The 13893-nt window shown below is 38.1% G+C and overlaps 1 protein-coding gene and 1 non-coding gene across 8 annotated transcripts in view; both read left to right on the plus strand.

Annotated features, from left to right (window-relative positions):
- SPIDR (scaffold protein involved in DNA repair) overlaps positions 1-13893 on the plus strand; it is a 579802-nt gene that overhangs the window by 281241 nt on the left and 284668 nt on the right. For all 7 annotated transcript variants that reach the window (XR_011645614.1, XR_009180381.2, XM_058275512.2 and 4 more), the window contains one exon: positions 151-370. Coding sequence is in view for 5 of the 7 variants with exons in the window: in XM_058275512.2 (XP_058131495.1) it covers positions 151-370 (220 nt within the window). In the remaining 2 variants the exon portion in view is untranslated. The remainder of the gene's footprint in view (positions 1-150; positions 371-13893) is intronic.
- LOC111763106 (U6 spliceosomal RNA) lies at positions 9031-9137 on the plus strand. The gene has a single exon (XR_002796045.1). It is a non-coding gene; the product is annotated as a U6 spliceosomal RNA (small nuclear RNA).

Here is a 13893-nt window from a genome sequence, read left to right on the forward strand (position 1 = left end):
TCTATACTTTCCTTCTGCAAAGTGTTTTGACTTTTTCTTCAGGTGAAGAAAGGTATCTGAACGTGGATTGTTTTTCATGACCCTTTATTTTCACTTGAACTCTATCTTTTGGACTTCATTTTTGCATTTGTTCTTTTTTTCAACTTGCAGATAGAAACTCTGGTGTCCTAATTGTGAAAATTCTCGAGATGCATGAGGAGTGTGCCATGCAAGTGGCTCTCTGTGAGCAGTTAGCAAGACAGCAGGCCACCAGCCTGGGCCAAGGCACAGCCCCCAGCCCCAGTGCCTGCCTCAAGGTTCTCTTCACCAGGGAAACTGCAGGTCATCTCAAAGGGCATCCCCAGGACATCGTGCACATCTACCCTCCATGGTGAGTAAAAACAACCCTCTCCAGAGGTCACCAGTTATGAATTTGTCTCATAAGGAAGACATTGCTATCAGGAATGTTTTTGTCACTTTATTATAGAGAAGTACCAGGGGAAGGAAGCCAGGATTTGACGTAGATTTCATGTAACAGAGAGAGTGAACTGTCTTGATGCCTTGTTTGTACTTCTGACAGCAGATATTTGATAATTTGGAAAACAAAATAACCATACCAAGATTCCTGCCTAAATGTTGTGTTGTGTTATAATATCTGGCTGGTTTTGCTTTTACCTTTCTTAGAAAAATAATTTTAGTAAAAGGCATTATGCGATAATAGGATAATAAACTTTAATGTTTTTTGCTAGTCACTTTGGGGAGGTGGGAGCAAAGGGTAAAAAGAATGAATTAAAACAGTAGGATTTGATTTCCAAGGAGAATAAATGGTCATTAATGGATTAGAAATTATTTTAAGGATTCCATGTTTGCTTCTTTCATCATGGGCTATTAATTTCCACCATGAAAAGAAAAAAATCTTAATACTTTTGAGGAAAGCTCACAGCAGATTTTTTAAAAAGCAATTATTATTGGAAATTTTTAAAAGTTTCATTCATCTTAGTGTTGGAATCCTCTTTACATTAAACATCTCTTCCAAAAGGAGGGATCTTTTCAGTGTGTCCCTAGTAAGTAAGCATCAACCTCTGCTTAAACTCTTTGACTAAAAGGAACTTAGGATATCAGAAAATAACTTGCTTTATTTTGTTTTTAATATATTTTTATTGATGCATACAAAACATGCACTCTTAAGTATACATTTCAGTGAGCAATCACTAAGTGTGAATATATGAGTGTAATTGCTAGCCAGTCTAAGGAATGAAGGTAATCTGAACCTGGAACCACTCCCCCTGCTTTGCCCCTCAATGTTTCCCAGTCTTTCTACCCACCTACCACTGTTATTACAACTTTTCATCTATTCTTCTGTAGATATTTGGATGTTTTCAATTTGGGGATGTGATGAACAATGCTAAATATCAACCCTTACATTCCTTCTAGATTACTTAAGAATACTGTGGCACTGATTCCATTTTCTCTGTCTATCAACCTCCGTAAACCTTTTCATCATGCCTTTTTTTGGGGGTAGGTACTGGGCTGGGAATTGAACCTGACACCTCATATGTGGAAAGCCAGCGCTTAACCACTGAGCCACATCTGCTCTATTGAGTTGTTTTTCTTCGTTTACTTGTTAATTTTTGTTTTTTTTTTTGGTTTATGGAGGCACCAGAGACTGAACCCAAGACCTCCCGTATGGGAAGCAGGTGCTCAACTGCTTGAGCCACATCTGCTCCCCATTTTTAAAAAACTTATTTTTATTATGAACTAGCAAACTTATAAAACAATCATGCATGTATGGAATTCCAATACAACACCCCTCCACCAACACAGTACATTGTTGTGGAACATTTGTTAAAAATTATGAGATCATATCATCAGATTATTACCATTAACTATACTGTATATTAGCATACATTTGGTATATTTTTTCCATATCTTTGGCATTGATGCAAAAATATTACAGTATTGCTGTTGACTATAGTCCATAGGTTACATTAATGTATTTTTCCCATGCTTCTCCACATTCTTATTGCCTTGTACATTTATTCTAGTTCATAGAATGACATTCTTGTATTTGTACTATTAACCGTAATTCTCATTCACCTCTGGATTCTCTATGTTACTCAGTCTCTAGATTATTCTCCGCTTTCTTTCAATTGACATTTAGATCCCTAGTCTACCCTTTTCAACCACAATCCCATTTAAAAAACCAGCTGCATTAATTCTACTCACTATAAATGTGTTACCATCAACTCTATCCTTTTCCACACTTTTATAGTCAAGTTAAATAACAATTCTACATACAGTAAGCATCAGTAACCCTTATCAGCCCTTTTCTTAGCTCCTTATAACCTATACTCCAGGTTTTAGCTCCATTCATTTATTTTTCATATTTAGTTCATGTTAGTGAGATCTTGGCAATATTTGTCCTTTTGTGTCTCCCTTATTTCATTTAGCATAATGTCTTCAGGGTTCATCTATGTTATCATATGTGTCTCAGTGTAATTTCATGTAGCAGCAGCACAGTATTCCATTGTATGTAAATACCACATTTTGTTTATCTGTTTATCAGTTGATGGACATGGGTTGTTTCCATCTTTTGGCAATTATGAATAATGCCTCTATGAGCATTGGCATGCAGATGTTTGATTGCGTCACAGTTTTCAGTTCCTCTGGATATATTCCCAGTAGAGGAATTGCTGGATCATAAAGCAGTTCTATATTTAGCTCCCTGAGGATCCGCCAAACTCTTTCCACAGAGGGTGTACCATTTTATATTCCCACCAACAGTGAAAGAGGGTTCCTGTTTCTCCACATCCTCTCTAGCACTTTGTTTTGTTTTGTTTTTAATAACGGCCATTCTGTGCAGTGTGAGACGATATCTTACTGTCATTTTGATTTACATTTCCCTAATAGCTAATGATATTGAACATTTTTTCATGTGCTTTTTCGGCCATTTGTAATTCCTCTTTGGAGAAACATCTAAGTCTTTTGCCTGTTTTTTAATTGGATAACTTGCTCTTTTATTGTTGAGTTGTATAATCTCTCTATGTAGAAGGGAAATCAAACCCTTATTGGATGTATAAGCTCCAAATATTTTTTCCCATTGAGTGGGCTGCCTTTTCACCTTCTCAGTGTACTCTTTTGAATCATGAAAGTGTTTAAGTTTGAGGAGGTCCCATTTATCCCTGTTTTCTTTCATTGATTTTGCTTTTGGTGTAAGGTTTAAGAATCCACCACCTACTACCAGGTGTTGAAATGTTTCCCTACATTTTCTTCTAGGAGCTTATGGTTCTAGCTTTTATATTTAGGTCCTTGATCCATACTGAGTTAATTTTTCTGTAAGATATGAGATAGGCGGGCATCCTCTTTCTTTCATCTGGATATAGATAGCCAGTTCTCCCAGCACCATTTATTGAAAAGACTGTTCTGGCCCAGCTGGGTGAGTTTGCCAGCCTTGTCAAAACTCACTTTGCACATGAGGGTCTGTTTCTGAACCATCAATTTGGTTCCATTGGTCTCTGTGTCTAAATTTATGTCAGTACTATGCTGTTTTTACAGTTGTAGCTAGGTAGTAGGATGTAAAGTCCAGAAGTGAGACTCCTCCATCTTTGCTCTTCTTTTAGAGATGTTTCTGGCTATTCAAGGCCCCTTCCCCATCCAAATAAATTTGATAATTGTATTTTCCATATATTTTTTTAATGCTGGTGGAATTTTTATCAGGATTACATTGAATCTGTATGTCAATTTGGGTAGAATTGACATCTTAACGCTTTCATCTTCTAATCCATGAGAACGGAATATTCTTCCATTTATTTACGTCTTTTTTCATTTCTTTTTGCAATGCATTGTAGTTTTCTGAATACAAGTGCTTTACATCCTTGGTGAGGTTTATTCCTAAATATTTAATTATTTTATTCACTGTTTTAAATGGAATTTTGGGAAGCGAATGTGGTTCAAGCAATTGGGCTCCCATCTACCATATAGGAGGCCCAGGGTTCAATACCCAGAGCCTCCTGGTGAAGGCAAGCTGGCCTGTGTGGTGAGCTGGCTCATGTGGAGTGCTGACCTGTGCACAGTACTGCCCCGTGCAGGAGTGCTGCCCCGTGCAGGAGTGCTGGTCCACGCAGAGACCTGGCACAGCAAGATGACAAAACAAAAAGAGACACAGAGAAGAGACAGTAAGAAATGCAGCAGATCAGGGAGCTGAGATGGTGCAAGAGAATGATCACCTCTCTCCCATTCTGGAAGGTCCCAGTATCGGTTCCTGGAGCTGCCTAATGAGAATACAAGTAGACACAGAAGAACATACAGTGAATGGACACAGAGAGCAGACAATGGAGGGATGGGGGAGAAATAAATTTAAAAAAAATTTTTTTAATGTAAAAAAAAATGAATTTTTTCCTGACTTCCTCCTCAGATTGCACGTTACTAGTGTATAGAAACACTACGGATTTTTGCATATTAATCATATATCCTGCCACTCTGCTGAAATAATTTATTAGCTCTAGCAACTTTGTAGTAGATTTCTTGGGACTTTCTAGGTATAGGATCATACCATCTGTGAACAGCAAAGTTTCACTTCTTCCTTTCTGATTTGGATACCTTTCATTTATTTTTTTGACTGAGTGCTCTACCTAGAACCTCTAGCACTACTGAACAATGGTGGTGACAGTGGATATCCTTGTCTTTTTCCCAATCTCAATGGGAAAGATTTCAGTCTTTTACTATAGAGTACACTGTTAGCTGCAGATTTTTCATATATAACCTTTATCATGTTGAGAAAGTTTTGTATTTTTATCAAGAAAGAATTCTGTATTTTGTCAAATGCCTTTTCTGCATTAATCAAGATGATCATGTGATTTTTCTTCTTTGATTTATTAATGTGGTATAATGTGCTGATTCATTTTCTTGTGTTCAGCCACCCTTGCATACTTGGTATAAAACCCTTTTGGTCATAAGGAATAATTTTTTTATTGTGTTGTTGGATCTGATTAGCAAGTATCTTTTTGAGAATTTTTGCATCCATGTTTATTAGGGAAATGAGTTTGTAATTTTCGTAATATTTTTATCTGGCTTTGGTATTAAGGTGTGGGATGGTTAGGCTAATGTGTCAGCTCAGCCAGGTAATTGTGCCCAGTTGTTTGGTCAAGCAATCACTGGGCTAATTGTAATACAAGGACATTTATGGACTTTAGTCACCGTTGACTTTACTACATAAGTAGCTGATTACATCAACATCAGTTAGCGAGATTGCCATCAGCAATGAGTGATGGTTTATCCAATCAGTTGAATTCTTAAACGGCGAAGTGATTTTAGCATTGAGGGAGAATTGCCCAGCGCATCTTTGGACAACCAGTGTCTCCTGGAAATTCATCAAGGACCCTCACTGGACTTTGTCTGGGCCCTGGTTTGCAACCTGCCTGCGCAATCCTGGACCTGTGCATTCCCACGGTCACGTGAGAGGCCCTTATTAAATCGTAGTCTGTTGACAGATATCTCCTGTTGATTCTGTTTCCCTAGAGAACCCTGTCTAATACAGGGTGATACTGATTTCATGGAATGAGTTTGGTAGCTTTCCTTCTTGTTCAGTTTTTTGGAAGATTTTGAGTAAGGTTGGTGTTAAATCTTCTTTGAATGCTTGGTAGAACTCATCTGTGAAACCATCTGGTCCTGGGCTTTTCATTTTGGGGAGTTGTTTGATGACTGTTTTTATCTCTTTACTTGTGATTGGTTTGTTGAAGTTTATTTCTTCTAGGTTAGTGTTGGTTGTTCGAATATTCTCAGGAATTTTTCAGGTTCATCTACATTGTTTATTTTGTTGGCACACAGTTGTTCATAGTATCCCCTGCTAATTCCTTTTATTTCTGTGTGGTTAGTAGTCATGCCCATGTTTTCATTTTTTATTTTATTTATTTGCATCTTCTCTCTTTTTTTCCTTGTCAGTATACCTAAGTGTTTGTCAGTTTTGTTAATCTTTTTGAAAAACCAACTTCTGTTTTGTTAATTCTTTTTTTTTTTTTTTTTTTTTTTTGGTCCTCTCCTTTATTTCTCCTCTGATCTTTGTTATTTCTTTCCTTCTGCTTGCTTTGGACATAGTTTGTTGCTCTATTTCTAGTTTCTCCAGCTGTATAGTTAGGTCATTGATTCTAGCTCTTTCTTCTTTTTTAATGTAAGCATTTAGGGCTATAACTTGCCCTTTCAGCACTGCCTTCTCTATATACCATAGGTTCTTATGTGTTGTGTTCTCATTTTCTCAAGATATTTATTGATTTCTCTTGCAATTACTTCTTTGACCCACTCATTAAGAATGTGTTGTTTAATCTCTATATATTTGTGAATTTTCCCTTTTCCACCTGTTAATTTCCAACTTTATTCCATTATGATCACAGAAAGTGCTTTGTTTAATCTTGCTCTTGTTAAATTTATTGCAACCCGAATTATGTCTATCCCAGAGAAAGATCTGTGAGCACTTGAGAAGATTGTATAGCCTGCTGATTTTGGGTACAGTGTTCTGTATATGTCTATTGAGTTTAACCCATTTATCATGTTTTTCAAGCTTTCTGATTCTTTATTGATCCTCTCCCCAGGTGTTCTCTCCAATGCTGTGAGTATTGTATTGAAGTCTCCAACTCTTATTGTGGAGACACCTATTTTTCCCGTCAGTTTTCCCAGTGTTTGCCTCATGTAATTTGGGGCATACTGATTAGGGGCATATACATTTGTGATTGTTGTTTCTTCCTGGTGAATTGCTCCTTTTATTGCTCCTTTGATTATTGTATAATATCTTTCCTTGTCCTAATGTCAGTTTTGCTTTAAAAGTCTATATAGGGAAGCAGACATGGCTCAACTGATAGAGCATCCACCTACCATATGGAGGGCCCAGTGTTTGATACCCAGGGCCTCCTGGCTCATGTGGTAAGCTAGCCCACGCACAGTGCTGCCACATGCAAAGAGAGTGCCATGCCTCGCAGGGGCACTCCCACATAGGGGAGCCCCATGCACAAGGAGTGTGCCCCTCAAGGAGAGCTGCCCCACTGAAAAGAAGTGCAGCCCACCCAGGAGTGGCACCACACATATGGAGAGCTGACACAGCAAGATGGCACAACAAAAAAGAGACTCAGTTTCCCAGTGCCACCTGACAATGCAAGCGGATGCAGAAGAGCACAGCAAATGGACACCAAGAGCAGACAATGGCAGGGGAAGGGGAGAGAAATAAAAAAAATAAATCTTAAAAAAAAAAGTCTATTATAGCTACTCCAGGTTTTTTTTTTTTCTCTTTTGGTTATTGTATTCATGGAATATCTTTTTCTAGTCTTTCACTTTCAATCTATTTGTGTCCTTGGGTCTAAAGTGAGTCTCTTATAGAGAGCATATAGATGGCTCGTATTTTCTTATCCATTCCACCAGTCCGTGTCTTTTGATTGGGGAGTTTAATCCATTAACATTCAATGTTATTATTCTAAAGGCAGTTCTTAATTTACCCATTTTGATCTTTGGATTTTATCTGTCATGTTTTATATTCACCACTCCTTTTAAACTTTGTTGCTTTTACTTATATAATCTTTATTTCAAGAATCTCTTCCAAGCCTCTCACTTCTAACTTTTCTTTTCAGGCTATAGCTCTCTCCCTTGATATTTCCTGCAAAGCTGGTCTCTTGGTTACAAACTCTCCCAGCTTCTTTTAAAAATCTGTGTATATTCTAAATCCGCCCTCATTTTTGAAATGCAGTCTTGCTGGATATAGGATTCTTGGCCGGCAGTTTTTCTCTAGCAGTATCTTAAATATATCATACCACTGCCTTCTTGCTGCCATGGTTTCTGATGAGAAATCAGCACGTAATCTTATTGGGTGTCACTTTTATGTGATGCATCACTTTTCTCTTCTGCTCTCAGAATTCTCTGTGTTTGGCATTTGACACTCTCATTAGTATTTGTATCATAGCAGGTCTATTCAGATTTATTTGGATGGAAGTATGTTGTACTCCTTGGACATGGATACCTATATCTTTCAATAGGGTTGGGAAATCTACCATTATTTCTTCAAATATTCCTTCTGCCCCTGTGACCTTCTTTTCTCCTTCTGGGACATCCATGATATGTATGTTTTTATGTCTCTTGCGTCATTTAGTTCCCTGAGACCCTGTTCAATTTTTCCCATTCTTTATCTTGTCTCTTGTATGTTCGCTTTCAGAGGCCAGGCCTTCAAGCTCACTGATCCTTTTTTCAACTACCCTCTAATTCCTATAAGAGTCAGAATACAATTGAAAAGAAAGAGTCATAATACAATTGAAAACAAAAAGTTAGGAATTGTTCATTCCTAACACTGAATATGCAAAGTGTAAAAAGGTAATGTGGGCCAAAACCACATGACGGTGGGAAAGAGAGGGAAATGGGAGCAGAGAACCTGTATGCTATTGTAGCTAATTTGTTGGCCTTTCAAATTAGTAGCTTATTGATGTAGGTTGTATAATACAAATCCCATGAGGAAAGTATTTAATAAGTATCCCGAAACAAAAATGAGAAAGGAATCAGTCAGATATATCACAAGACTTCAACATATAGAAAAGGAGGTTTCAATAAAAAAAGAGAGAGACTAAAAGAAAAGATACGGGTGGCGGACTTGGCCCAGTGGTTAGGGCGTCTGTCTACCACATGGGAGGTCCACGGTTCAAACCCCAGGCCTCCTTGACCCGTGTGCAGCTGGCCCATGCGCAGTGCTGATGCGCGCAAGGAGTACCCTGCCACGCAGGAGTGTCCCCCGCGTAGGGGAACCCCGTACGCAAGGAATGCACCCCCTAAGGAGAGTCGCCCAGCACTAAAGAAAGTGCAGCCTGCCCAGGAATGGTGCCACACACACAGAGAACTGACACAACAAGATGACACAACAAAAAGAAATACAGATTCCTGTGCCGCTGACAACAACAGAAGTGAACAAAGAAGACAAGCAAATAGACACAGAGAACAGACAACCGGGGTGGTGGGGGAAGGGGAGAGAAATAAATAAATAAATCTTTTTTAAAAAAAGAAAAGATATGACATAAAAAGCAAAGGACAGTGCTCGCTTCGGCAGCACATATACTAAAATTGGAACGATACAGAGAAGATTAGCATGACCCCTGTGCAAGGATGACACGCAAATTCATCAAGCGTTCCATATTTCTTTGTATGTCCTCCCATGGCCTACTGGATGGAACGTGGGAAAGTGTGGGCTATGGTGTGGAACATGGGACATGGGGTGCAGCGATGCCCGGAGATGTACTCACCAGACGCAATGGATGTGACATGATGATGGGGGAGAGTGCTATTGTGGGGGGAGTGGTGGGGTGGAGGCGGTGGGGGCGAATGGGGACCTCATATTTTTTTAATGTAATATCTTTTTAGAAAATGAATAAATTGAGTAGAATTTAAAAAAAAAAAAAGCAAAGGACAAAATGACTGAAACACTACCTTCATAGTAATAACACTGAATATTAATGCAGTAAACTGCCCAATCAAAAGACACAGTTTGGCAGAATGAATAAAAAAGCATGATCCAACTATATATTGTTTATTAAAGCCTCACCTGAGACCCAGACACAAATAGATTGGGAAAAAAAAAAAAAGATATTCCCTGCAAGAGAGCTGGGATAGCTATACTCATATAGGACAAAATAGATTTTAAGCAAATGTTGTTTTAAGAGACAAATAAGGACACTACATATTAAGAAAAATGGTCAATCCAACAAGAAGAAAACAACAATAAGTATTTATGCACCTAACCATAGTGCACCAAAATACATTAGGCAAACATTGACAAAACTAAAGGGGAGAAATAGACACCTCTACAGTAATTGTTGGAGACTTCAATACACCACTCTTATCTATAGATAGAACATTGAGGCAGAGATCAATAAGGAAACAGAACTTGAATAATATAATAAATTAGACCTAACATACATCTATATAGAACATTGTACCCCAAAACAGCAGGACATGGATTTTTCTTAAGTGTACATGGATCATTCTCCAGGATAGACCACATGTTGGACCATAAAACAAGTCTCAATACATTTTAAAAGATTGAAATTATACAAAGCATCTTCCCTGACCATAATGAATGAAACTGGAAATAAACAGGCAGAGAACTGGAAAATCCACAAATACATGGAAGTTAAATAACACACTCTTAAACAACAATCAGTCGGCCAGAGAATACATTGCAAGGGAAATCAGTAAATATTTTGACATAAATGAAAATGAGAATGCAATGCATCAAAACTTATGGAATGCAATGATCACAGTGCTGAAGAGAAATTTATAGCCTTAAACCCTTACATTATAAAAGAAGGAAAAGTTAATATCAAAGAGCTAACTGCACACCTGGATGAACTAGAAAAATAACTGTAAACTAAACCCAAAGCAAACAGAAGGAAATAAATAAAAATTAGAGCAGAAATAAATGGAATAGAGAATAAAATTAGAGCAGAAATAAATGAAATAGAGAATAAAAGAACAATAGAGAGCATTAAAAAACTAAAAGTTGGTTCTTTGGAAAGATTAAGAAAATTGAGAAACCTTTAGCTAATCTCACAATGGAAGAAGAGAGAAGTTGCAAAGAAAATCCAAAATGAAAAAGGAGACATTACTACTGACCCACTGAAATAAAAGGATAGTAATTACATAGTATCTACAACTGCAAGCAAGACAATTCCATTCTTTTGCCCAATGGAATCTAAGCTTCTCTCAGTCAGAAACAGACTAGGCATCACAATCCCAAAATATTCAAGATTGAGGAATGAACAGTCATAAGGGGGAATGCGCAACTATGAACTAACATAGACTTATTATTATTCTATCAATGGTAGAAGTTGTAACATTGATGTAAAGACAGTGGTCACCAGAGGCTCTGAGGGGAAGAAGAGGGAAGAATAGGTTTTACATGGTGCAGTTTTAAGACATTGGAATCATTCTGCATGATATTGCAATGACAGATACAATCCATTAATCATTCTTATCAAAACCTATAAAATTTTGCATTTGAACCCAACAAGCTGATTGAGTATGTCCTACCACTAAGTCTAAAGCCAGACTGAAGACCAACAAGATAAGTATGTATGGTACATACAAGGAACAAATTTTTTATCTGATTATATTCTGGGATATTTGTAAAAGTAGAAAGTTTTGATCCTGGAATGTGGGTCGCTTTTGAGCTACCATAGTAACCTGGAAGGGTGTACCTATCTCATCTGCTGCCAGCTCCTCAGCAGTTACGTCAGTAGCACACTCACCTTTTTCTTTTTTTCCTTTTCTGTTTTTTTTTTAGAGAGACAGACAATAGAGAGACAGAATCAAAAAAGAAAATAGAGACAGAGGATAGAGAGAAAGAGAGAGAGATACAGAGAGAGATCAGGGCTGCCAAATAATCTCTTTAATCCTTACATAGTCTCAGTATGTGGTACCTACCCACTTTTTTTCTATCATAAATATCTTTATATATATAGTTTTGTACATATTTTAGACTCTTTGTAGAAGTGATTTAGCTACTGTTTTAAAGAGTATACATTTTGTTGTTGCTATTCTAATTTCTTGATATGATTAAGTATTCTGTAAGCTTGCTAGTAGGATGCCTTGCACTCATCATATGGAATAGATTTCCTTATATTTATTTATTGGTGAGAGCTTTTTCTTTTGGAAATTGCTCTTCTTAGCCTTTGCTTGTGTTTGTTGGGGTCATAGGAATTTTCTATTTCATTTGTATGCCTGTTTTATATAATGAAATTATTATATATGTACACTTATATCACTTATGGTAATAACTCTGTTGCTTCCTTCCTAATACTTATGATTCTTTATCTGTTTCATGTCTTACTGCTTTGGCTAAAACTTCCAAATCAAAATATTTTCAGTGTTATAGCCCCAGTGTCTAGAATAATGCCCAGCACGTAGTGTATACTCAGTAACTATATGATTAATGTTGAGTGTGAAATGATCATAAGGATATTGTCACCCTTTCTATTATCCTTAAGTGAATGGTAGGACTTAGATGATTTGTGTATCCACTGAAACATTTATTAAACATTTATTTACTGAGGGATAGGTTTTGTGCTAGAAAATGGAAATACAGTCTTCAAAATGAATGACAAATGATCTCTGCCCTTAAGGCATTCATAGTCTGGTAGAAGAGAAGGACAATATAAACAAGTTATAAAGGAATCTGTTAAGTATAGTACTAGAGATCCATGTATTTGAAAACTCTGTTTCAGTATTTGAAAACTCTGAGGATGTAAGCTTTTGTGGTTTGGTAGGTTGGTAAGTAGGTATGCACATGTTAGGGAGAGATCAGATTGAGGGATGGGGTGGGCTCCAGGGAGGGCTTCCTGAAGTGGTGATCACCTCTCTAAGCCTTAAAGATTAAATTGTATGGAACCAAGGCAGGGACTGTGAGGGTATTTGAGGTAGAGGAGACTGCAGGAACAAAGACAGAGAGGCCAGAGATAGCGTGATGTATTTGTCTATGGGGGTTTGTATAGTTCTGTGTTGATAAAGCCAAAATTCAGGGGCAGAGAGTGGCAGAAAGGGTACTGTGTACAGTGCTAAAGGGCCGTTGGTCAGGGCGAAGAAGGCTTCATACTTTAAAAGGTTTGTGAAAGACTACTCTGAGTAGAAGAGCCAGAGTAAAGGCAGGGAGACTGTTGAGGCTTTGGGAGTAGTTAAAGTGTGGAATGATAATGACTTGGACTCATTGTCAATGGTGTGTTTGCTGATGGATCTGATGGGGTATGTGAAGGGAACACAGGAAACAAGGAAGACTCGTACGTTTTTGGCTTGAGCAACTGAGTGAATGATGATCTCACTGAAAGGGGGGGTCTTGTGAGGAAGACCTGTGGGGCACAGCCTATAGCACAGTTTTGGCCCTGTTCAGTCTGAGATAGCCCGAGACTTTTTGGATATGTCAGTTTGGAGTGTAGGTGTGTGCTCCAGAATGGAGATAGTAATTTGAGTTACTAGTTGAGAGATAGTATGTAGAACCAAAGGACTAATGAAATCACCTGGATTGAAAGAGTAGCTGAGAAAAAGTTGACCCTGTAGAATCAGCCATTGATTTAGAGGATGACTGGAAAGAAGACTGGAAAGAGAGCAGTTAATTCGGTGGGAAGAAAACTGGGTGAATTTGATATCATAGAAGCCTGGAGGAAAAAAAAAAGGTGTTTCATGAAGCAGGAAGTGGCCTTCTGGGCCAAATATTGCTGAGAGTTTGAGTAAGATAAGAATGGTGAATTGAGCAATTGCTTTTGGCAAGATGTAAGTCATTGGTAGCCTAGATTTTTGGAGCAGTACTAAGGACAAAGGCTCAGTTGAGTGGGAGGATAGCAAACATGTACAACTCTTTTGAGGAGTTTCTGAGTAGGGAAGCAGAAAAGTGGGATGGTAGCTGAAAGAGGCCAAAGAGCGAAGGTAGGTTTTTTAGTCAGGTAGATAGATAGGTTGGTCACTAGTTAGCTAGCTAGCTATCTTGGTTTTAAATTGGGTGACATGATATGCTGATGGTAATGATCCAGGGGCAAAGGACAGTTGACTATGGAATGAGGAAGAAATCAAGAGTGGCTCCTGGTTACCACCCATTCCAGCTCTCGAAAACAATTTTCTTATCTCACAAGACTAGGAAGTTTTGTGAGGACCCTTTACATGCTGCAAAAATCTGTATCAATAATGTGAGGTCCCCTAGGAAGAAAAGAGGGCAAGAAAAAAAATACTGAGAAAAAAGCCCTTAAGTAGATGGAGGAACTGGTAATGCTGCTACCATGATGGCTCTCACCAGCCCTCTTTTAAACCTCACTTGACATCAGAGACAGATGGGGCAGAGCCATGGGCCTGGAGAAATAACTGTATGGAGATCTTCCAGGTGAAACACAGGGTCACTGCCCTGTAGGCAAGTGC

This window comes from Dasypus novemcinctus, chromosome 14 (genome assembly GCF_030445035.2).
Source record: "Dasypus novemcinctus isolate mDasNov1 chromosome 14, mDasNov1.1.hap2, whole genome shotgun sequence".
NCBI lineage: Eukaryota > Metazoa > Chordata > Mammalia > Cingulata > Dasypodidae > Dasypus > Dasypus novemcinctus.